General features: G+C 48.6%; 1 protein-coding gene across 8 annotated transcripts in view; it reads left to right on the top strand.

The window, feature by feature from the left end:
• The window catches only part of PTPN3 (protein tyrosine phosphatase non-receptor type 3), a 122,793-nt gene that overhangs the window by 36,085 nt on the left and 61,112 nt on the right, over window positions 1-25,596 (top strand). For 6 of the 8 annotated variants that reach the window (XR_014825168.1, XR_014825171.1, XM_084992077.1 and 3 more), the window contains exons 2-7: window positions 3,678-3,832; window positions 9,390-9,497; window positions 9,574-9,616; window positions 11,351-11,429; window positions 16,506-16,550; window positions 20,227-20,279. Coding sequence is in view for 6 of the 8 variants with exons in the window: in XM_084992077.1 (XP_084848203.1) it covers window positions 3,695-3,832; window positions 9,390-9,497; window positions 9,574-9,616; window positions 11,351-11,429; window positions 16,506-16,550; window positions 20,227-20,279 (466 nt within the window). In the remaining 2 variants the exon portion in view is untranslated. The remainder of the gene's footprint in view (window positions 1-3,677; window positions 3,833-9,389; window positions 9,498-9,573; window positions 9,617-11,350; window positions 11,430-16,505; window positions 16,551-20,226; window positions 20,280-25,596) is intronic. The other 2 variants (XM_084992103.1, XM_084992096.1) reach the window with 1 other exon arrangement.

Raw genomic sequence — 25,596 nt, 5'->3', positions numbered from 1 at the left:
GTCACCAGCCTGGCCCTTCCTTTGAGGACTTCCCAAAAGGAATGTCATTCTGCACCACACCCCAGGATGCTGAATCACCCTCTGTGGGAGGGGCAGGGACAGGCGTATTTTCTGAAAGTTCCCCAGGTACTTCTGATGTGCAGCTCCCACTAAGAACCACCGTTATAATGGTTCTATTGTATCTTTAAAAAAGTCAGTTTATAACCCACCTGAAATTCTGAGACCAGGACTAAACAGTAAATTTGACATTTAAAATTTATCACAGTGAAAGCATTATGGAACACATTTGTTGTCTTTTGATAACTTTTAGTGTCACTCAGAAAATGCCTCCCTGCTTCTGGTGACATTTTCCTTGGAAAGGGCAAGGTGGAGGTGGTGGGGTGGGTGGAATTTTGTAAGTGACAACAAGTTCCCTTCCACTGCTGGTCCCAAGAGTCTTTCTTTTTTTGAAATTAATATTTGAAATTTCCTATCGCCATCTATGGAAGAGTGGAGGTTTTCCTGGAGCTTCTGAAATAGGGTTGGGTCCAAAGTCGCCCTTCTGTCCTGGATGTACCTTCCTTCCAGCGTTCACCTCCTCTGGTTTTGCTCCCCATCCCCCAACTACGCTGTGCTTCTGTGGTTCCTTGCGGCTCAGCCTCTGGTCCGCTTGGTCCTCCTCCTCTCCTGGTGCACGATTTTCAAATCTTGGTCTCTAGCCCCACCCAGACATTTTGGTGCCGCTTTTCTGGTTGTGTGACTGCCCCTGACAATGTGGACCCTGGATCTGCAGCTTCGGTGGGTGTCACCCAGGAGTCTGGGAAATGCAGGTTCTCGGGCCCCACCAAGACCTGCTTGAATCCGAGTCTGCATGTTACCAAGACCCCCAAGCCACGTGTGTGCGCGTCACAGTGTTAGGGCACTGGCCTAGGGGACATCCCCACGCTGCATTCTCATCGAAGCCCCCACTCTCCTCCCATCCTTTTCCCCTGCCTGTTCCCACCAACCCAGCTTTGTCTATCAGGTTGTACTCTTTTTTCCAGACTGAGTCTTGGTTTCCTTTTTCATTTTATTCATCTATTCATTCACGTTTGTTGACTGCCTACCAGAGCGAGGTGTATGCCGTGAGCCACACCAGACCCTCATGAAGCTCAGCTTCCAGTGGCGAAAGCTGATATTAACTACATCATTAATTGTAAATTATGATGAAGCACTGTGGAAGGCCTATAGCACAAATATGTGAGTAGGTAAGGCAGCCCGGAAAGGCTTCCCTGAGGAAGTGATCCTCGTGCTGAGCCCCGAGGCCGCAGAGGAGTTAATCAGGTGAAGGGGAGCAGAAAGACCTTTCCAGGCAGAAGGGCTAGCATGTGCAAAGGCCTGGCTCATCATAGAAAGTTTGCAGAGAATTAACTTTTAAAAGAACATTACATTGCTCTGAAGTCCTTCATCCTTATCTGCTCTTTCACCCAATCGTGTCAGATTTACACCTCTGTGCCTAAGCCGAGGAGCTGGCCTGGACCCTTTCCCCTGCTTCCTGTACCACGTGACCATATGCTTGGTTGCCTACCTCTTTAGTCTGTTAGTCTAATACTTCTCAACTACGTTCACTAGTAAGACCACTTCCCTATTGTTCCCTGAATACACCATGGTTAGATTTTAAACCGCTAATTCCCTCTTGATTTATTATTTATTTATTTGTCTTTTGAAGGCTGCACCTGCGGCATATGGAGGTTCCCAGGCTAGGGGTGGAATCGGATTTGGGTGTCCAAGGCGGGGGCAGTCCTGGGACGCCCCTGGCAGACACCGAGGGACAAGTGCATAGGTTCGACGGGCCATTCATTGGGGGTACACATGTGAAAGACTTGGGCAGCTCCCCAGAGCAGCTAAAACTGAGAGCAAATCGCACCATGATGCTGGACAGAGAGAAACCAAAAGTGGTTTCAAATAGGAGCCTCCAAATGAATCACAGCCACAGCAACGCCAGATCCGAGCCGCCTCTGTGACCTACACCACAGCTCACGGCAATGCTGGATCCTTAACCCACTGAGCAAGGTCAGGGATCGAACCCGCAACCTCATGGTTCCTAGTCGGATTCGTTTCTGATGCGCTACAATGGGAACTCCTCTCTTCATGTATTTTTTAAGTAAACTTTATGGAAATGTCCATATGAAAAAAGAGTACGAATCGTTAAGTGTAGAGCTTGATGAGTTTTCAAAGTGAGTATACCAGTGTTATTAGCACCCCATTCAAGAGATGGATTGTAAGTATCCCAGAAAACCCCATACACCCCCTCAGTTACCGCACCCAGATGTAACCGCTATCCTGTCTTCTACTACCATTGATTAGTTCTGCCTGTTTCTGAACTTTACATAAATGGAATCATGCTATAGGTCCACCTATTGAGTCTGGCTGCTTTTGCAGAAATTTGCATTGTGTGTCACAGTAGTTCATTTATTTCCTTGGCTGCATAGTCATGTATGATGTGACTGCACCACAGTTTATCCGGTCTATTGATGGGCATTTGGGTCTTTTCCAGTTTGGAGCTATTATGAAAATTCTTCTGCCTGCCTTTTAGTGGATAAATGTATACTTTTCTGTTGGGAATATGCCCAGGAGTGGAATTATATCACAAAATATGCATATGTTCAGCTCTAGTAGATAACTGCCAAATGGTTTTCCAGAGTAGTTGCACTAATTTACAGTCTTTCCAGCAGCGCCTGAGAATTCCAGCTGCTCCACACCTTGGCCAACCCTTGGTTTTATCAGATTTCATTGTTAGCCGTTCTGGTGGGTGGGTGTGGTACTGTTGCTTTGAGGTTTTAGTTTGCATTCTTTGACAATGAGTGTTCCCATTTTCTGCATAATTGTTTGGTTGTTTCCTCTTACTGATTTGTAGAAGCTCCTTATATATTCTTTATAGATCTATATTGCAAATATTTCTGTGGGTTGCTTTTTCTTTTCAATAGACTTTTAATGAATCAATGTTCTTAATATAGTCTAATTGATCAGTAAATGTCTTCATATTTTAAATCATTTTTGCATCACATTTTGTTCTGTAAAACCTTAGGGGGTAAATTACGCAAATATAGAAACATAGTAAAACATAAAAAATTAAAAGCCTCAGAAATATAAATTAGAAGATTTAAACCAGAGAGATACACAAATAAGCCGTACAATCCTTATAAACATGTTATAATTGAGCAGTAACTATTGTTTAAAGCCACTTAGAAGTCAGAACTCAAATGGGGAGTTCCCACTGTGGCTCAGTGGTAACAAACCTGACTAGTATCCACGAGGGCTCAGGTTCGATCCCTGGCCTCATTCACTGGGTTAAGGCTCCAGCATTGCCGTGAGCTGTGGTGTAGGTTGTAGACCAGCTCGGGTCTAGCATTGCTGTGGCTGTAGTGTAGGTCATAGACGGACTCAGATCTAGTGTTGCTGTGGCTGTAGTGTAGGCTGGCAGCTACAGCTCTGATTCAACTCCTAGCCTGGGAACCTCCATATGCTGCAGGTGCGGCCCTAAAAAAAAAAAAGACCAAAAAAACCCCTCAAATGGAAACACGGTCTGTTATCTGGCTCTCATTTATCTGCGCTCTTAGGCAGTTTTGTGAGGATCAAGGCAGACGAGTAAGGGATGTGCACTCATGTGGAACCCGTCATTTGCATATCAGAGCTAACAGATGTCTCTTCTGTTGCAGGTTATTCAGCGATAGTTATGACCTCCCGGTTACGTGCGTTGGGTGGAAGAATTAATAACATACGCACCTCAGAATTACCCAAAGAAAAAACTCGATCAGAAGTTGTCTGCAGCATCCGCTTTCTAGATGGCTTGGTACAGACCTTTAAAGTTAATGTAAGTTCTCCACATTTAATTTCTTTCTGAATTTATCTCCCTAAGAAATGTTTTTCAGAGTTCCTTTTATGATTCAGCAGGTTAAGATCCCGACATAGTATCCATGAGGATGCAGGTTGGATCCCTGGCCTTGCTCGGTGGGTTAAGGATCTGGCATTGCCGCAAGCTGTGTAGGTCATAGATGCAGCCTGGATCTGGTGTTGCTGTGGCCGGCAGCTGCAGCTCCAATTCAGCCCCCAGCCTGGGAACCTCCATAAGCTGCAGGGGCAACTGTAAAAAGAAAAGAAAGAAAAATGTTTTTCATCTCTTGGTTTATAAAATGAAGAGAAACAATTTTTTTAAAGAAGCTTGACATCGCAGATCTTATATGTTGAGATTGAACTGGAAATACCCTTAAAAACTTGGCCCACATTCTTGCCTCTACCTGGTGTGTCTTTCCCCCTCTTCTTTGTGACACGAACTGTATGATTCTTAGATGCCACTGCTTTTATGACGTCTTTGACTTCCTGAACTAATTCTCCAGTAATGGGGTCCTGTATGTGTTTACTAGAGCCCCTGTCACATTGCGTTAACAGTAGTTACTCTTATCAGGTTACATGTCACTCTTTCAACTGCGAGCTCCTGGAGAACGGGCATAGTGTCCTTCCCCCTGGGCCTGGCACATAGCAGGTGCTCATTAAATGTGCAGATAGATGTGGGAGTTCCCATCATGGCGCAGTGGTTAACAAACCCAACTAGGATCCATGAGGATGAGGGTTCAATCCCCGGCCTTGCTCAGTGGGTTAAGGATCCCGAGTTGCCATGAGCTGTGGTGTAGGGTCACAGATCCCTAATTGCTGTGGCTCTGGCGTAGGCTGGCCAGCTGCTTCAGCTCCGATTGGACCCCTACCCTGGAGCCCTCCATATGCCACAGCCGTGGCCCTAAAAAGACAAAAGACAAATAAAATAAAAATCTTTTTAGAAAATGTGCAGATGGCAAATGGTGAGTCCTATGTGGAGGACAGTGAGATGGTTAGCTTCCCAGAGGGCCTGGCTTTTCCCACCTCCAATCTGTGGCAGAGGCAAGGCTAAAAACTCGGTCTCCAGTCCGACCTCAGCGGTAAGATGCTTAAATAGTAGCTGTCCCTACTGCCTCACCCCACCCCACTCACCCAGCATTCATGACCTTTGTCCTATTCTTTCAGCCTCTGGCCAGTCCTGGGGGTCACCTCCAACCCCAGACTGGCAGCCAGCCTCTGCCCCAGCCTGGAAAGGCCAGCGTGCAAGGGAAGGTGTCAGAAGAGAGGGTAGGGAGAGCAACTGGGGGATGAGAGAAGGCCACCGGCATTTAAAGGGTAACAAAAGCTGGCCCCTGCTGGGGTCTTCCCTGACCCACGAGTTTGCCTCCCGCTGATCCCAGGTGGCTGCTGTGGACCTGGATGGCTGAGCAGGCAAGAGATGAGGGCATTTGCACAATGTCACTGCACAGCGGGTGCTCTGTAAGATTCCTGAAGTGTCTTCCAGTTGCTGTAAACTCACAGCTTAGTTCCAGCCTGGCTCCCTCGTTAAGATGCATGTCATCTGAAGTTCCCATCGTGGCTCAGTGGAAACAAATCCAACTAGGATCCATGAGGACTCAGGTTCAATCCCTGGCCTCACTCAGTGGGTCAAGGATCTGGCATTGCAGTGAGCTATGGTGTATGGTTGCAGATACCTGTGGCTGTGGTGTAGGCCGGTGACTACAGCTCCAATTAGACCCCAGCCTGGGAACTTCCAAACGCCGTGGGTGTGGCCCTCAAAAGCAAAGCAGTAACAAAAAGATGTACATTATCTGTCTCTTCCTCAGCCATATATCTTCTTCCTGACACGAACGTGAATGTCCATTTAGCAAATGTTTACTAAGTACCTACGACGTGCCAGCCTTTGTTCTGGGTACAAAGAACACAGCGATGCACAAAACAGAGCAAAACCCCTGCCTCTTTAAAGCTTACCTCCTAGAGGGAGGAAAGGGGTGCAGGGTGTCCAGGGGGCATCATGTACTTAGAAGGAAAATCGGGATGCAGAGGATGGAGCGTTCAGGACAGGATGGGGGTGGGTTTGTCATGTGTCATTTTATAGAAGCAATTAGGGAGGACATCATTCATACAGTGACATTTCAGGGGTGACCTGAAGGAGGGAAGGGGAGGGAACCATGTGGTTTCTCTGGAGGAAGTGCCTTCCAGGCAGAGGAAACAGCGGAGCACAGGCCCTGAGGCAGCATCCCCTTCGTGTGGTTGTGGAACAGGCAGGAAGCCAGTGCCTCTAAAGCCGAATGAGGGAGGGGGAGGGTAGCAAGAGATGAGGTCGGAGAGATGGCAGGCGACTTTTTTTTGTTTTTTTTGTTTGTTTGTTTTGTTTTTTTCCTAACAGCTATTTCAAAAGTTGCTTAATATCGTAAAACATTTGCTCGGACACGTGAGCTAGCAAAGACACATGCGTCCATGTGCCTTTTGACAAGACTGTCCCCTATCCCACATCAGGGTGGCCCTGAGGCCAGAGGAATGCACACAGCAGATGGTACAGATAAGGGAGAACCCCGACAGGAATATAACGTTGTGCTTGGTTGTTTTCCTATGTCACAACCAAACAAACCATTTCGGTGCAAACAGCTCATTTTCCCCTCCTTTTTCGTTTAAGCCTGAAGGGAAACGAAAACTTTTTCGGTAATAAAATAGGTGGGTTGTTTTTGCTTATTACTTCTGTAGCTTTTTTCCATTTGGGGGGACAGGGGTTGTACAGAGCCTCATAGGTCATTCCCAGGGCACCGGCTCAGTTCTGAACAGGGCAGAGAGCTTTGGTGGGTTTGGGCAGAGACCTGATGTGATCCGATGCAAGTGTCACTGTGGATGCTCGGTCGCTATTAGACTGGGGAGGAGGGTGGGCGAGGCAACAAGGGCTAAGGGACTGCTAGTCTGCGAGAGAGACGAGGATCACTGAACAGGGTGGTAACGTGGCCAAGAGCAAACCAAGTCTAGAAAGACTTTGAAGGTGGCACCAGTGGGATTTGGGATGTGAATGATGACGGCTCATGGTGACTCCCCAGGTCTTTGGCCGGAGGAGCAGGCAAGATGGAGATGCAGTTTATGGAAATGGGAGAGGCTGAGAGAGGAGCAGGCTTGTGGGCAGGGAGAACCGGTCCTGGTTTGGACACCTTGAGTTTGAGATGCCTGTTGCTCATCCACGTGGAAATGGCACTAGGTGTACAAACGAGGAGCGTAAGGAAAGGGTCTCGGCTGGGGTTCCCCATGGGCGCTGCCAGGCAGAGATGATGTTTCAGGATCACCTGAGAAGTGAAGAGACAGAAGATGCAGACGAGGTTCGGTGTTTGAGGGCTGGGAGGTAGGGAACAAGCAGCACTGTCCTGGGGGCTGAGAGGAGACCAGGAGGGAGTCCCAGGTGAGAGTGGGCTTTAAGGAGGAGGAATGATGAGCCCAGTAAACTGGTGAGGCAGGCACCCCCCGCCCCCCCAAGAAAGCCTCAGTGCAGAGCCTAGCGCTCAGTGGGCATCCTCAGTAATGAATGTCATTGTCACTACGCTGCTGCCTGCCCTGCTGCTCCCCGAGCTTCCAGCAGCCTGGTCAAGGCTGACTTGCACTGAACTCAAATTCGAGGGCCTGGTTGCAGTAGCAAATCTCCTTGCTTTATTTCTGTTCCTGGGGATAGTTCGCACCATCTCGTTCAGATTCTTCAGCCCAGACCGTCTCATGTCCAGGAGCGGGCCTTCTCTGGGAAGCTGGCCCGGGCCTTGGCTGTTTTTAAGCTCAGCCCCCAAAGCAAGCCCATCTTGATGACCTCCTGTAGGGCAGGAGCCCGGCTGTGAAGCCTGTTCTTATTAAAATTGCCCTTTATTATACTGTTCTTCAATCCCCTTGGAGAACTGGGTGAGTGGTGTGGATACAGTGATGGGTGAACTGGGCAGTCCGGAGTCGGGAGATGCCCTGTGGCGGGGACGGATGTGCAGGCTCTGGCCACAAGCGTACCTGAGTCAGGCAGGCAGAGCATTGGTCAGACCATCCACTGGCTGATGACACAGGACACAGAGCCTCCAGGACTGTTTTCTGCTTGTCAGCACAGGGGGCGGTGGTGACAGCAATGGAACATTGCTGCGAAGAAGATCGGAGATCATATATAAAAAGTGTGCCGAATGGTGACTGGCTCCTTGTAGATGCCCAATAGCTTATAGTTACTCATAACATATACTGTGAAACATGATACAAAACCGTACAGATAACAGTTTCAGCAGGGGAGCAGATAGCTCTTTGCATCAAGAATAAATTGTCATTTGCGGAGAGGCTGCCTCATGATTTGGAGTACGAGGCCCAGGTCAGCCTTTCCACCCTGTCCTGATTTCCCCTGGGATGGGAGCTGACCTGGGAAGCGAGGGGAAGTGGGTCCCAGGGCCCTGGGGCAGGAAGGGGCTGTGTTCAGGACAGAGGCGTGTCTCGTGTTCCCACACTGTAGGCCAGATAAGGTGAGACTGCCCGAGAAGTGGCTGCAGAAACGGCTGACAGTTATCTCATCCTCTTCCTCCTGGTCACAGTGACCTGTTTTCAGGTACATTATCTGCTCTCGGGCACTCATCAAAGCCACCTTTGCTGGGTCTCTACATGGTCTGTCTCTGACTCACACTGCCCTGAAGTTAAAATGGTTTGGTTCAAAGGATTCCCCAGAAGCCTGCCTGTTGCATTCGAATTCGGATCCCCCACCCTGTGCCTTTGTGCTTTCTTAGCTCCGGCGCCTGGAGAGAAGACGTGGCTCTCAGCCCCGTCACCTCCCTGACCCAGGTCAGGGGCTGCTGCCCTTTGTCTGGGCTGAGTTGCCCGTTTGTGCCGTGTCCGTGCGTTCTCCAAGCACTCGAGTGTTTCACAGCCCTTGACACACCGTGTTACAGTCGCTGCTTCCCTGGCTGTCCCCATGCCCAGCACCATGCCTGCTGTGTAAACACCAAGCCCTGTTCTGGACGTGACATGTGGTTGAATGTCCTCACCGGCTTCTCACTTTAGGTGACGGGGCCTGGGGATGTAGATAATCCTCCTGAGGTCCCCTGCCAAGTCCCTTTGAGGGCATTTTGAATGGCATCATTCGAGGGTTCTCAGCCATCGTCCTTCATGCTGTTAGTAGAGTTTTCTTCCCTGTGCAACACAAACTGATGTGGGATTAGCATTTTGCTGTGGCTAATCCGTGGGTAGGTCCTGGAGACTTTCCTGTCTTTGGGATATCCGAGTTTTCCAATTGAGACAGTATGACTTGGGAATCTCAGCCACGGGGAAGGAAGAAATCTTAGAAAATTAAATTAATCTCAGTGTCTTAAACCATATTTATGTAGTTTACCTTAGCCCTACTTTCCATATGCACCATGTGGTTTCTTAACTTGAAATTTATTAAGGCATTTCTTACTATGGGGTACGTGTGTGCCTAAAATCTCCCTGCACATTTTAACACCTTCTTGCTCCCGATAAATGACTTTTATGCACCAGTTCTTAATTTGCTTTAAACGTCTACCCACTCAGGTTTTTTTTTTTTTTTTTTTCCTCCCTAGAAACAAGATACTGGTCAGGTTCTCCTGGACATGGCGTACAACTATTTGGGCGTGACCGAAAAGGAATACTTTGGCTTGCAGCACGGCGATGACTCCCTGGACTCTCCCGTGAGTACCCACCCCTGAAGACGTGGTGGGCTTCTGCAAGGTTTGGTTTTATATCTTATGTTTTCTTACCCCACAGAGATGGCTTGAAGCAAGCAAACCCATCAGGAAGCAGCTCAAAGGTGGGTCTGACCTTCTCATTTCAGTTGAACCCTTGGTGTTAGTGTAGCTCGGCCTGTTTCTCTCCTCCACTCCTCAGCGTACCTGCAGCAGCTGGTTCCTGGATTCCAGGTGGTCCAGGAGACGTGAGTAAGCTGGCTTCTCCCGGTCTGACTTCCGAGTTAGCAGAGATGCTTCCAGATCAGCGCCCAAGGGTCCTCACCAGCTGTGGGCAAGGAAGGGAGAGGTGAAAGAAAGCAGCCAGGAGCACAGGAACCTGCGCTTCTTTTTATGGGAATGAATTCACAGACGAGTGAGCACACACAGGCTGGACAGTTGCTGTCATTCATTCGCTCACCCACTCTTTCAGCAAACATGTCCCAGGCTCGGACTCTGGCAGGGCACCTGGCTGAGCTCTGGGAATCAGTTTCAGATCAGATCTGCACCCTGCCCTCAAGGAGCTCCCCACCATGTGGGGGCATGTAGACAGCAGATGAGGCCATTCTGGGGTAGTCCTGAGCCCAGACTAGGATGCTCTGGGTGCACCGAGGAGATCAGGAAAGGCAAGGAGGCCTGCCTGAGACATGGAAATGACAAGTTACAGAGCAGGGGAGGGAAGCCAGAAGGATATCCCAAGGAGGGGGGAGGATGAAACTATCTCCTGATGGATAGGTAGTCAGCCTGCTCCCTGAGTTACAGAGCCTCCCACTCGTACCCAGGTACCTGTGCAGAGGTACATTCATGGGTGCATACATCCCAGTAGAATCTTTGATACAAGGCAGAGATAAAGACACAAGGTACTATTGAGAATAGAGAGTAGAGCCCAGAAAGAGCTAACGTAGAGGAGGCAATCACTGAGGAGAGCAGGGTGGAAAAGGCTCAAGTTTCCGAGAGCAAGAAAGTGCTGGAAAGGGCCAGTGAAGATTCCCTGAGTAAGAGAGAGGAGTGAAATTGACATGAAGAAGAGCATGGGATCTTAGCAACACAATCTGATCTTCCCCATTTGCCATATCCAGCAAAAGAAATGGGCTAATTTTATCTTTATAAGCGAATGGACTCTTGGTATCGTTGCATAAAGCCATTATTGTGTGTATTAGCCATGTAATATTTGCTACTGTATTAATCATTTTTAGAATTCATTTTGCATGAAAAGCATGAAATGTCTTTCAGTATAAAAATGGTTTTGAAATGTGGCAATGCAGAATCAAAAGGCTCCGTGCTGTGCTTCTGGTATTGTCACCACCTGTGTGACCTAAAGCATGTCATTTAACACGTCTCAACGCTGTTGGCGTACTGGTTCAACTGTGCAGCTGACAGGAGCCTGGCCTGCTCCTAGTCATGGCAGTGTTTAAGAAGGTACATGCAAACATTTGGAAAGTGTGAAGTCATTCTGTATGTGAGAGATTATTTCTTTGTGAGTTTTGTGTAATCTGCTGAAGTAAGGATTTTTTAAGTTCCTCGTACAGATAATGGAGTGCCTTGTTGGAACACGTCCCAAAGTTAAACATGTAATAGGAAGTAGATCATACCTCATTCTGTGCTGAGGTTGCAAAAAAATATCATACTTCTTGTGGACTTGGTGATTTCTGAACAGTTAACTAACTTCTGCACTCCTGTTTTGAAATTAGTCGTTTTATTGATGGAAAAAGCCGTGGTCTAGTGAAAAAAACGCGTCACTTATGAAAGAGTAGCCACTTACGTACATTGACTTTTCTTTAAAGGGAAAAAATGTAATTTGTTTTTGAAAAATGTTGTAGGAGGTTTCCCCTGTACCCTGCATTTTCGAGTAAGATTTTTTATACCTGACCCCAACACACTGCAGCAAGAACAAACCAGGTAATCACATTTTTTTTTTTAAGTTTTCTATTTAGTCGGTAAAAATGAGTAACCACTAACAATGTACTCTTTATCACTGTGGCCAAACACTTCATGTGGGTATAACCGCACCAAGAGTTACGATCCCTGTAAAAAGTGGGGGTACACGTATTGACATTTTCATCGGCGTGTTTGTTTTCAGTCTCTGGGCTCCTTCTCTCCCCTCCTGACTGGGTGCTGTTCCCCGCACACTGCCACCCACCACCTCCCCTCCCCTCCCCTCCCCTCCCCTCCACCAGCCTCTCCTGTGTATTGAGCCCCTGTGTTCAGAGTGTGCAGTGATTTCCTGCTCCTGCAGGTGGGGAGTTTGTAAGACAGTCATCTGATGGGCAAATAGCACAGGGTCCCTGAAGGGCTGGAATTAAGCTCGTTAGGAGATCAAGGGGCCTCTGAACCAAGAACTCTCTCTCAGATCCCCAGTTGATAGGAGCTGCAAAGGAGAGCAGCCTGGGCCAGCTTCTCGCCCCGTGAATCAGCGGTGCAGGCAGTCTGTGAACCAGATAAGGGAGAGAGGGCTGCAAGACTTGTTTACCCCTCTGGGCTTGGCTTGGGTCCTGGCTCTGGTGTTTCACTGGCACGTGGGTTTTCTGGGTGGGGACCCGTGTTTGGAATGGAGGGGCGGGCACAGGGAAGTTGTTGCTGTTTGAACACGGATTCAGCAAACTCTCTTCCAGGCCTCTGCTTCCCCTCGCCCAGGCAACGTGTCCAGCCCTTTTATTATTGAAACGTTTATTTTTCCTAGCTCAGGAGGGAAACTCTTCCACCAGACGAAAAAAAAAAAAAAAAAAAAAAGCAGTGAATGTTAGGATTAGTGAATCCCATCCTGTGTTCACTGTGGCCATTGAGGCCATCACCAAGGAGGTGACATTAACTTGGACAGAGCGTGCTGTTTTGTATTTTTTTTCCTTTTTTTTTTTTGTCTTGTCTTGAGCCGCTCCTTCGGCATATGGAGGTCCCCAGGCTAGGGGTCTAATCGGAGCTGTAGCCCCCGGCCTACGCCACAGCCACAGCAACATGGGATCCAAGCCGTGTCTGCAACCTACACAGCTCATGGCAACGCCAGATCCTTTACCCACTGAGCAAGACCAGGGATTGAACCCTCACCCTCATGGTTCCTAGTTGGATTCGTTAACCACTGAGCCACGATGGGAACTCCTTTTTTAAAAAATGGTAATCACATGATGGCATTTTAACTTGAAATCTGTAAAGGCCAAATATTAGTCTGTTACTGTTTTGTCTTCTTTGTACACCTTTTCTCTCTGCGATAGAAGACATTGGAGGTTTGACTTGTGTTTACCATTAAGTTAAATTTTAAGCCCATGTAAGATGTTCCACGTGACCCGTTGGGTAACCACGGGAAGTACACTTGGTGCTTTGAGTTGTCCCCGTAGCAGCTTGTTATGCTGGTGGACTAAGGGGTGGCGTAGGCACGCTCAGCCCTGCAGGTCAGCTCATAAGCCAGCAGAAGCAAAGTGGTGGCGAGAGCTGAGAGAATATGTTTGAAATGACCCTGCTAGGATTTCCCCAGGCTGTTATTACTAAATATCAGGTTCTGTTCAAAGGATGCTCAAAAAATGTTATGACGGATTTAACCAGGGGGCCTTTTTTAAATCACAACCCCACAGTACATGTGTATTTTTGCTTTATAATGCATCACACAGATATACATATATAGATACAAATATATATATAAATTGCTGAAGCATATGTTTCAGAAAACAATAGTAGGTATAAAGCACTCTTTTTTGGGGCTTTTTTTTTTTTTTTTTTTTTTTTTTTTTTTTTTTGGGCCATATTTGCGGCATATGGAAGTTCCCAGGCTAGGGGTCCAATCGGAGCTGTAGCTCCTGGTCTACGCCACAGCCATAGCCAGGCCAGATCCGAGCTGTGTCTTCGACCTACACCACAGCTCACGGCAACACCGGGTCCTTAACCCACTGAATGAGGCCAGAGATGGAACCTGCGTCCTCATGGATGCTAGTCAGATTGGTTTCCGCTGAGCCACAACGGGTATTCCCACGCTTAAGTTTTCTCTTTCTTTCTTTCAAAATGCCAGTTGTGGCTCATTACATTGATTTTACTACCAGGGTTCCCACCCCAGGTGTGAGCTGCACTGTCTGAACCAGTGCTTATCACCCATCGCCCCATCTCCTCCCTGAGATACTAGAGCCGCAGGGGTGTGGCTGCCCAGGGTGCTTAAGGGAGGGGACTGCTGGCACCAACCCAATCCAGGAGCCCCTCTCCAGGGCCCTTTGTGGTTGCTGGACTCCACTTTCATACCCACAGGAAAGAATCTTCCTGCTGAGCCTCCCTGTCATTTGAGGGACCTCTGAGGAAAGGTAGGGAGTTCAGGATAGAGAGAAGACTCAGAGAAATGAAAGCTGCCTTCAGATCTTCAAAGGGCTGTCATAGGAAAAAGGAATTAGATGTGCTTGGTGGTAGAATTACAGCCAGTGGGTGGAGGCAGATTTTTGGCTCAAGACAAATAATAGACTAAATTTTCTTCTTACCTATATGTCCCAGATAAAATTCAGTTTGTTTGTGCCCCTCCTAAAAGACGGGACTGACATCCAACCCCCACCACCATGTCTCCCATTTAAGATGGGTGATATCCCCAGTGTAGAGTCAAGTATAGCTGTCACCTCCCAGGATGTGGGTACCAGGTTTCAGACTTCTCTTAATGCAGCAGGAACCATGCCAACACCCACTCCTGTGGCTGCTACACAGCTGGGGAACAGCCAGGACTGCCGGATCTTCTTAGGCTGGGCCAGGGTTCCACCATTAATTCAAAAGATACTGTTTTGTTTCGTTTTTACTTAAATGAAGCATTTTACCTCTACTCCTGGCGCATAGCATTTTTATTTTTTATTGAGGTAGAGTTGATGTACAGTATTACACATCGTATCTTTTTTAAGCCCCATCTCTGTAGCCTATCCAAAAGTAAGTTCCCCTTTAGAAAAATTTAGCTCTCAGGGGTCGGAGAAGGAGTATAGAGGTGGTGTTTGTTGCTTCCTGTTTACAAAGGATCTAGGCAGGGAGGCATTCACTTTTTTTTTTTTTTTTTCCTGGGATTGAGGTCTTGGATGAGGTACACTGCGGGAAGGATCTTTACTTTTCTGAAGTCAGGCACACCGAGCATCTCTCTAAATGACTTCCTTTGTTCTCACTGCTAACTGCCTCCCTGATTGTGAGCCTCCAGAATGGCTGTTTCTGATAAATTTAGACCATTCTAAACAGATGTCCTGCACGGGCACTCTCAGAAGCAGGCTCCTTCAGGATTCCTAGGGGGTCTCCTAAATTGGGACATCATTCCACTATTCTGATCTCTTTGTGGCTGAGGTCCTGGAGGGTGACTCAGAAACGCTGCTAAGTATATGACAAGAAAGCATTTGATGGGTGGGGGTCTCTCCAGGTTCACGTCCTCCTTTCCAGCCCAAGGGAGACCTACTGATTGGCTGGGCTCACCCCTGAGAGTCCAGATTCACCACTGGATTATCTCTAATTCTCTCCCTTCTCTTCTTTCTCTCAGTAGCATTATGGGAGGAGAGAACACTTAATTCCAGTTGAATGTCAGCTTGGATAAACATAGACACAGACTAGAAAGGACTGATTGCGTTCTCCTAGGTGGAAAAGATGAGATTCCTGTATGGAATAAGCGTGGATCAGCAAAATCAGTGTGTCCCACTGTCTCTCAGTGCTTTCGTGTTCACCGTGTGAAGAGTTGTTGGCAACAATATAGTCAGAGTACTATCAGATCCTAAGCTTTGTAGTCATTAGACCCATAAGAAATTTGTGGCATAGTCAGATTTTTTTTCATGGCATGAGTGCCCGGGTTAAAATAAGACATAGCGTTCCCCACGTAACCTATCTGAACATCTGTGTTCTCATCAGTAAAAAGTGGAGGTCGAGGTACCCACCTCACGGGTATTATGAGGTTGAAATGAGGCGATCAGTTATCAAGTACCACACACAGCCCAGAGCTGTGCACATAGGAGGTTGTGACACCATCTGAAGCAGCCCCATCTCAGACCACCAGCCCCTTGACTTTAACCTTAGAAATTAGAAGGAATATTGAGACCAATTTGTTTAAATTGCCGCAATTACCCCTCTCCTGCCCCCAAGTTGTCCCTCTTCTGTTCCATCTGTATTATGTTTCAAGAGGTTTCCCTTTTGTCATCTTGGCCAGATGCTGGAATGTCTATCCCATGTGAATCCAGGCTTTAAAAAAAAAAGAGTGGGAGCCCGAGGCCAAGTGTCACATGTATGCCGCTTCCCTAAAATATAACCCTCTCCGGGACCCTTCCCAGCCTGCATAATAGCACTGTTGATACCTTCTGATCCCTGCTCCCTGGATGCAGGGTCCTGTGACTTATCAAGAACTTACCAAGTTCTTCCTAGAAATCAAGTCCCAGCTTTTGAGGTGACATTGCTGAGAGCTCATAGACAAGGGCAGAATTCAGCCTGGAGGCCTGGAAGCCTGTAGTCGACTGAAGTGTATGCTTTTGCTTGGGCACGCACGGTTCCTGGGACACAGGGGAAAGCCCAGCTGGGTGTTTGCACCCCAGCCAAGGAGGCGTCTTCATCAGCCCTCCTCCTCTCAGTAACTTCACACAGAGGGAACGTGGGTGTCCAAATGCCGTGTTCAGAACAGCAGCCTGTTGGTGTGCGGGGGCTGCCTATGGGTCCTGATGTTCTCGTTACCCCGTGTTTGATTGGGAAGGTCCAGGGTGGGGGGCGCTCCCCGGTAGTGGCACCAGCCAGCCGGCCGTTAGTGGGCTGAACCTCCCCTGTCCATCCCTGCTCAGTTGTCCTGGAAGCACCTCCCGCCACCTGCCCGTTAAGACTTAGGCGGCCGCAGGAGCCTTTGTTACTGAAGGGGGGCAGCTTTGTAATGTGCAAAACAGCGCCTGAGACTTGAGGCAAAAATAGATTTTTATGTGTTTTGTTTTTCAAATGTGCGGGTCTTGACTCATCAATTTTTTTTTTTTTTTTGCTTATTTTGAGTATTATGAATTAATGAAAACAATTATTCCATAGGCATCTGTATTTCTTACAACTGAAGATGGATATTTGTGAAGGAAGGTAATGAGAATTTTGCATTCTTCTTTTCCTGTCAGTTGCCCCAGACTACGCAAATTCCTCGATTTAATCGAATGAGCATGCATTTCTGGTAACAGTATTAAATGTAAACAAAGAATGGATGTTGAAAGCAGCTTCCTGTGCAACATTATGCTTGGGACATCTGCTTCTAGCTCGGTCTGGATTTAGAGACTCTAAGGGTTCATAAATCATGTTTTGATTTTATTGCAGAAGGCACGGCTATCTTTCTGGTAAAGACCTGAGAGACTTTAAAGGGAGGGCGGGGGAGACCCAGAGCGTAAAACGGGCTTCGTTCAGGAAGGCAAGTCAGACCCAGGCTGGGTCCCCTCCAAGCCCCTTAGTGCCTCAAGGTGACCGGTTTCCTCCAGGGAACGTTGCTGGCAGACAGGAGCATCCACCGGTGGTCCAGCACCTCTGGTGCATCAGGACCGTCTGAGTGGCTGCAGGGTGTCCAAGAGGCTCAGGAAGGGAGGGAACATTCCAAGCCAGGGGTCCCTGAGCCACCTCCTCCAGATCTGGGGTTTTTCCTGACTTATAGGAGACACTGCAGCAAGGTCAGCAGGTGGGAACAGCCCCATCTCACTCCCAACCTCCCGATCCCCTCTTTCCTTCTACCTGGGAGGGTCTTCAGAAGCCACCACTGTGCTTCCATGCAGGAGCTTGCAGTCTGGGTGGGGAAATGATCCCACGAAGCAGTTGGGACCAATGTGGGCAGCGGAGACCACGGCCATCACAGGTTTCAGGAGAAGCACATGCCAGTGGGGGCTGGGAGTGTCTTTGTGCTTTGCTCTGTTGAGCCGGGGTTGACAGAGAAGTGAGGAGTTAAGTCTCCCTGGGCAGTGAGGACACCTGCCCCCCACCCCCCAACAGTCCCGGTCAGAGACCATGTGCTGGGGCCTTGCGGGAGACAAAAGAGGGAGCTCTTCACGTCCAACATAGGCACGTATCCTGGATCCAGCAGGCCGAGGAGTGCTGCTGAAGGTTTTTAAGCAGGAGGGCTTTGACGAGAGCAGCATCTACAAAGATGTCAGATGAACGAGGCCGAGGGGCTTTGGTCTGCATGGAAGGAAAGGCTCAGCCCTTGAGGAAGCCTTTGCCAACCTCCAAGCCAGAGATGCAGAGGCAAAGCAGTGGAGGCAGGAGTGGGAGGGAGGAGGAATGGTTAGAAACGAGAGACACCTTGAGGGAAGGATTGCCAGAACCTGGCAGTTTGTTTAGCAGCCATAGCATGAGAGAGTTTTTGTAATTTGGCTCATCTTCCCATTGAAGGGAGGAACGAGTCTCTTCTCCAGCACAACCCACGGGTCTCTGGGCCTCTGCTTGAACACCCCTGGGAACCAGGTGCCCACCCTTTCCTGAGACAGGAAGTTCTCATATTTCAGGGTGACTCTAGGTTGGAACTGTCCACCCCTGTCCTGGGTCCAGGTTGCCCTCAGTGGCAGTAGGCCTTGTTGTGTCTCTTCTACATGCTGACTTGTTGCCCCACAATATTTTGCAAGCCCCTGTTATGAGGCAGGCACTGATTGTGCTGGTCAAAGGAGGTTCCTTGCCTCCCACCTCACCACCCGCCCCCCGCCGCCCTGGGAGCTTCTAAGTCTAGCTCTCCAGATAATAGAATTTGGTCATCCTGATTTTTTCCTCTCCAAACAATATGCCGCTAGTGTTACGTGAATCAGTAGAAATATATTAAGGGCCACGTCCTGGCTTAGATCCGTGGCATCCTTGTCAGGCCTGCGTGTGGCCCTCACCTCTCTCGGGGTGTGAGTCAGAATGGCATCTGGCCCTTGATGGCCGTGGATCTCTTGACAGACTCGGTCGATCTGGTTAGCGTTGCTCCCGGACCTGGAAGGGCTTGGCTTGTTCATCCTCCCCTTCCTGCTGAGACGGGCGATCTTGTCCCACAGATGGAGACCCTAAGGCCTGGAAAGAAAGAAAGGGATCTGTCTGGTGTTCTTTAGATTATTATTCACCCTGTTCTTTGGAGATGTTGTTCTTTCTGGCTTCTGACTAGGGTTCTTTCTTCCCTCTAGACTGAGTCCCCTCAGCTTCTCTCCTTAGCTGTTCCCCAGACCTCATGCACCTGCTCTTCCTGGAGCAAGGACTCCAGCTTAAGTTTCATTGAAGCCCATCTTGGTGGGAAAGTGAATGCTGGTGTGTGCCCTCCCCACGGTCTGTCTGGGTCTCCAGAGGATTGAAGAGGTGGCGGGGTATCTGTCTTTAGACGTCCTAGCAGGAGCACATAGTTACTTGAAAGATGGGGCCCCCCCAGGGAAGGCTGCCTTCATCTTCATGTGCAGCTTCAGGACCAACACACAGCACAGTGGACCGGAAGGGGAACACTGGTGAGCCAGCCAGATTAGTCAGAGAGGTGGGGGTGACTCATATCTTGGGAACTTCATGGGTTGCCATGGAAACTGCATGTTTTCTCCACGTCCCACAGGGTTGCTGGGAAGAACACTTTTAAAATCTGTGGTCCCGTCCCTCCCTGCCCCCCGCCCACCCCAGCCCAGCGAGCCCTCACTCCTGCTGCTTCTCTTCAGCCTTTTCCCTGTGTGTTCCTCCACCTGGCAGCAATCCCTGCCCCAGATCTGCTGGCCGAGCTCCTAGGCAGACCGTGAAATCCCTGGTTGAATGGAGAGAGGGGAGCAGCCAGATGATTCAGAATATGGTCGAGGCAGAGGTGGTCCAAGCAGGGTGTTTGGGAAGGCGGTGAGCTTAAGAGGAAAGATGGAGCCTTGGGGTCACGTGTTTCCGGGGGGGGCGGCAGGAAAGTAAGAGGTGGACAGACCATTTCCTCCAGAGGGAATGTTTCAGGAGGGTGAATAGATTTAGGAATCTTAAGGCATCGTAACTAATTTAATTAAGTGATATAAAGCTCACCGGAGCTTTAAAATCCAGAATACTTTCCTATGTTTTCCTTCTAAGAGGATGTCACCCTTCTAGAAAGCCGGTAATTAGGAAGCAGAGTCAGCAGAACTCAAGAATTCAGTTAGCCCTAGGGAAGTCTCACCTCTTTACCAGAAAGAGACGAAAGCTGCCTGCCCCCTTGATCTAAGAGTGCACTTTTCTCACTTGACCTCTTAGTGACACGAGCCTGCCCTTTCTTGACCAGCCAGACCCTGGTGAACATTAGACCTGTAGCTTCTGGTATTTGTATTCATAGGTATTATTTTAAATATGGAAACGTTCTCTCTTAATTTCAAAAACTCTTCAAGTTCCCATTGTGTCTCAGCGGAAACGAACCCAACCAGTATCCATGAAGATGCGGGTTTGATCCCAGGCCTTGCTCAGTGGGGTCAGGATCTGGCGTTGCCGTGAGCTGTGGTGTAGGTCGCAGACGTGGCTGGGACCTCGTGTGGCTGTGGCTGTGGCTGTGGCATAGGCCCGCAGCTGTAGCTCTGATTCAACCCCTAGCCCGGGAACTTCCGTATGCTACAGGTCCAGCCCTAAAAGGCAAAAAAAAGAAAAAAATTTTCAAAAACTCTTTAATGTGTTACATTTATCTTTGCCGTTTGAGTTGGTATAAAATTCTTTCTTAGTATCTGTGATATTTTTTAGTGGTTAATCCACAAAAAAGATGCATGTTACCCATGATCGATGTGTGTGTGAGGCTGTTGTGGGTTGTTGCGACTTTCCTAACGTGTTTTTCTCCTGACAGGTTAACCTGCCCTCTTAACTCAGCGGTGGTTCTAGCATCTTACGCAGTACAATGTAAGTCACAAAGGAGCGTTTCACAGATGGACAGCTTGCTCTGACCCGTGTATCAAGAAACTCACCGGCTCCCCCTGTTTGACCAAGTCTCTTCACCCTCTTCCCCAGGACAGGAATCTTGTCGGGCAGTGTGTCTGTTTCTCTGGATAGTTCCTCTTTCATCCTGACTTCCTCTCTTCCGCCCCAGGGATGTTGCCTTAGGCAAAGCAGGATTTTCTCCCAGGGGAGCCCACAAAGCAAAGACACTCATCACATGTTACATTCTCCAGAGGCCTCATCCGCAATTGGATTTGACTCTATAACGAATCCCAGTGGGGGCAGATATTTCTCCCGGTCCCCTCTTATAGACGTGGAAACCAAGACCTAGATAGGTTCAGGAATTTGCTGGAGGTCACTCCCGCTGCTTGTTCCTGCTACTCTAAGATACTGCTGGGATCGTAGGAATTTGTTTTCCATTTCAGTAGAGTGATGGGTTAGAGAGTAGCCTAGAGCCCATAGACACAGAACGGGAGCTGCCTATGTAGTTTCAAGTTTTCTGGTAGCCATATGAAAGTAAAATGGGTCATATTAGTTAACATATTTTATTTCGCTCAGGATATTCAGAATGTGGGGGTAGAGGGTTGTTTGTTTTTGTTGTTTTTTGTTTTTGGCCGTACCCACAGCATGTGGAAATTCCCCAGCCAGGAATCAAGCCCCACCACAGGTCAGTGACCAAACACTGGATCTTTAACCTACCACACCAAAGAGAACTCCCCAAACGTTATTGTAATGTGTGATCCACGTAAAAAATTAAGACAGTTTACATTTTTTTCATACTAAGTCTTTGGAAACCAGCCCAGATCATACACTTCCAGCACATCGCAGTTTGGACTTGGCCTCATGTCAGATGCTCAGTAGCCATATGTGGCTCTGGGCTGCCATGTGGGATGGAACATCCAGGTGGAATTTTTCATCAAGTAGGAATCCACTTATTCAATCAGCAAAACATCGTGGATCAGGAGTTCCCTTATGGCTCAGTTGGTTAAGGATCCGGTATTGTCACTGCAGTAGATTGGGTTGCTGCTGTGGCACAGGTTCCATCCCTAGCACGGGAACCTCCACATGCTTCAGACAAAAAAAAAAAGAAAGAAAGAACAAGAGCAAAAACAAAACAAAAAAGATGATTGAGCTTCTTTTCCATGTAGGGCCTGTGCTAGATGCTGGGTGTGTGCTAGGGAAGGGGCACAGCCAGGTGGAAGATGAACTACCACTTGGTCCTCGGCTGGCTGTGTGGGGCCAGTGCAGTAACCAGCTGGACCTTGTATAGGGCTGTGGGGTAGCTCGAAGGCCCCTCCACCTTCCCATGAGCCCAGGCCACCTGGGCCTGTTCCCCTCTTGGCTGACTGCGTGGTGGGGAGTTTAGAGGGCAGGGCAGACCGGCCTCGGCAGGCGCCGGCTGAGCTGCTCACCCTGCCTTGCTCTCAGAAGAGGCGAAAAGCAAGAGAGGGCTGATGGGGACCCCTGAGGTGGCCTTAGGTCTGCCTCCCCAACCGCAAAGACCAGACATGGGAGAGAACGATACCAGGAAGCAGAAGAGAGGCTGGTAGCCGTGACCGTGCTCACTAGTGAGGCCAGACTTGGTGTCCATCTCCCTGCATAGCCCGGACTTCCTTTCCCCCTGGGAGACGCAGAAGAGGTGGCATGGGGTTGAGCCTGGGCGGTGAAAGTTCCCCTCCCCCAACCACAGCCCTAGAACAGACCCAGCCAGGTCCACATGGGAAACAGCACAGTCACCAGTCAGCCTGTATTCTTATGGTCACTGGACCCAGTGGACTCCATCTCTGCCAGACTGACCAGCTGAGGAGACTGGGTTTGCCCACATCTCAGAGTAGGCTGGGGGCTCACAGCTAGAGCTTAGGGTTTGAAGGGCGGGAAGACCAGGAAGCATGTTGCTTTGGATGCCGTGACACTCATTCATTCATTTATTCTTTTTAGGGCCGCATCCATGGCATATGGAGGTTCCCAGGCTAGGGGTCGAATCGGAGCTATAGCCACTGGCCTACACCACAGCCACAGCAATGCAGGATCCTTAACCCACTGAGCAAAGCCAGGGATTGAACCTACGTCCTCATGGATGCTGTCAGATTCATTTACTGTTGAGCTGCAATGGGAATTCCCAGACTCCGTTTAAATCTGGTGCTCCATCTGCTTCTAATGTGCTGTCACCTCCCTGAATCTCAGCTTTCTCACCTGTAAGATGAAGGCGATGATGGTGATTATGACAGCTTGGAATATGACTACTTGGTTCAAAAATCACCTCTGAAGTTGAAAACTAGATGCTCTCTAGAGCTGGACCATTGCTGGTAACCGAGTGAGTGAGAACACAGGCTAGAGCCAGATCCTCTGGGTCTTCTCCCTTCCACTTAAAGCGTCATGATCTCCAGCCTCTTCAGGCCTCAGCTTCATCAGTCAAGGGGGGAATGATAACAGTATCTACTTCACGAGGTTATAATGAAGATGAAATGCCTGAATATACATAAAGCTCTTAGAATAGTGCCTGGCAAGTAGTATTTAACTCATACTGTATTTTCCTGTCTGCCCAGAAGAAAGCTGTCTACTGACCAGCCTGTTGTAAACAAACTCTTTATAATAGAGCATCAAATAAAAATTCAAAGCTTCAGTAGTCAGCTTACCTTCAGCAAAGAACTGATAGAATGGGGACAGGAGAAAACTATGAGCACCTAAAAAGTCCGGACTAGCTGCCCTGGAAATATTAGCATGACCGTCATGCTAATAACAGTATATGTTCTCAGGCGAGCAGTTTTAAGTTCAAGTTTCTTATTCCTCCACCCTCATTAGATAGATACATACACATATTTTTCCATACTTCTGTGCATACATTTCTATAAGATGAAATTCTTGGATATGAAATTACTGGAGCCAACAGTAAGCCTAAATTTTATCTCATATGCTTTGCCAGATTGTCGCAAAGGGAGGGCTGATATGAAGACAAGCCTCCCAGTGGTCAGCCGATCAGCCAATCAAAAGCACGTTTCCTTACTAGATAAAAAGTAAAGTGACCTGCGGGTACAGAACCTGAAAGAACTTGATGGGAGGAAATTGCTGGTGGCCTGGGAAGGGTCTCTAAAGGTCACAGAATGAAGTTTTTGAAAATACAGACCCTGTCACGTCCTCTGAACCTGTGCCATGCATGGATTCCACAGTAGCCTCGGGTTGCACTGACAGAGTTCAGCTGTTCCCCTCAAGGCGTCTGCAGCCTGGTGGGGGGGCAGGTGCAGAGATGGACCAGCTGATGCTGGCGGTAAGAACAGCACAGAGGATGCACCTTGTTCTCCTGGGGGTGGGGAAAGAGGAGGCAGTGTGGAAAAGCTTCCTAGGGATGACCCCTGAGAAGACCCTGCAAGATCAAGTTGGGGTTGGATGAATAGCAAGTAAAGGGCTTTCCCAGCAGAACAGCTTGGCATGCCATACATCGGAGCACCTGGGATATGCTCTCTTTCCCCCCAAACATAAAATGCTAGCCAGAAGAATGCATGGGTTTCCCAGTTAAGTTTTTATTTCCTTCTCTTTCTCCTATAGTGAGCTTTCACATGTGTTGCTTCCCCATAACACAGGGGACGTTTAGGGCATGTGGTAAGTAGATGAAACATATGGACTGTGATCAGAGTCTCGGCCCCAAGATACCAGCCTGAGCAGCAGTGTGCCCATCGTTCCCTTCCTTGAGTCTCAGTCCCCTTCTCTGTTTAATGGGGACAAAAGCCTAATACCTTTGACTAGGCTGTCAAGAGCATCTAGTGGGATGATGTCCTTGATCACTGATTTCAAGGTCGAAACGGCCCCGTGCTTCACAGATGGTTTCCAAAGACTGTTTAACTTTGTTTCCCCCTACTGGTTAGCCCAGGACATTGCACAGCTGACTAAGCCTGCAAGAGGAACCCATCCTATGGGGAAACTGCATTGGTCATGCGTTAAGTTCAGACATTTGTCAGTGACTTGACAAAAGTGAGAGCCTTGCTTGCTGTTCCTGTGTGCAGAAAGGCACGGGTTGGGACTATTCATTGATGTGCTGGATGACCAAATCAAGATCCAAGAGGCTCTCCATGAGCTGATGAGACCAACGTTGAATAGGACTCTGCCTTGAGGCTCAGGAAAGTCACTGGCAGCATTTGGTTGGCGGCTCTCTGGGGACATGGCCGCTGTCCTTGGCGCACATCCAGCAGCAGCTCCAGGCTGGTGGAATGGTAGGAGCCACAGCTGGGTTGTGGTGTTGACTGCTTAAAAGTGGCTCTGTGATAGGTCCGTTCTCATCTCTGGACCTCAAGTTTCTTCCCCCTTACCGTGTGGGTTTGGATGAGGCGAGTCTCAAGGTTTTCTTGAGCTTTCTTCACCGGGGAAACAGCATCAGGGCATCTAAATTACTTCCCGTAAATTCACTGTCATACACTGTCATACACTTCATGCACAGACTCACGTACGAGCCACACTTGTGCTTACATCACATAGCCTTGACACTCCTGTCCACAGCTTAGCCACACGCATTTGGCTGGCCTTCATGGCCTGTGGTCTACCCTTGACCAAGTCTGCCTGCGTTGCTCACTTGGCTTTCTGCCCTTTTCCCCTTCCAGAATTGAACTTGGCAATAGCCTCTGCACAGGTCACCTCTTGTGTGCCACGCCTCATGCTAGGCCTTCAAGATGAGTCTGACCCACTCCCAGCCCTCAAGGAACAGTGTAAGGAGGACACAGATCCCTTCTGTACAGTGCGAATCTCAGGGAGCAGCACTTGTGTGTGATGGCAGTTGAAGGCGAGCCAGGCCAAGTGGATGTCAAGAAAAATACCCTTGCCTCTGACTTTTCAACTTCAGGACGAAATTCACCTGAGCAGCAGCCACCTCACTCATGTCCTTTCCTTCTGGGATTGGACATAAAGCATCACAGAGGCTTTTCCCAACCCCTGTCCTTGAGACAGAGAAGGAGTTGTTTGATTTAGAAATCTTCTGTGTTGAGTGAATACTCAAACAATCAGGAGTCCTTGGAAAGCTTCCTGGCATTGAAGCCAACTGCAGGAAGAATTTATTAAAACTTTTGGAAAGATCAAGGTTACATTTCAAGAAAAAGATGAAATAGGGTTTTTTTTTTAATTTGTCAAGAAAACAATACTAGATTAAGTGCACACCAGAGCTAGAAATTGTCTGCCTCACTCCAGTTTTTTTACTCAGTGAATTTATTACATTTATAGTTGTACAATGATCATCACAACCCAATTTTACGGCATTTCCATCCCAAACCCCCAGTGCATACCCCCACCCCCCAACCTG

Source organism: Sus scrofa, chromosome 1 (assembly GCF_054392235.1).
Source record: "Sus scrofa isolate SSC_HxYL_T2T_F1_AM1 chromosome 1, Sscrofa_HxYL_maternal_Yorkshire_Landrace_v2.0, whole genome shotgun sequence".
Lineage (NCBI taxonomy): Eukaryota > Metazoa > Chordata > Mammalia > Artiodactyla > Suidae > Sus > Sus scrofa.
The sequence above is the reverse complement of the archived record's forward strand: the minus strand, read 5'-3'. Positions and strand labels throughout refer to the sequence as shown.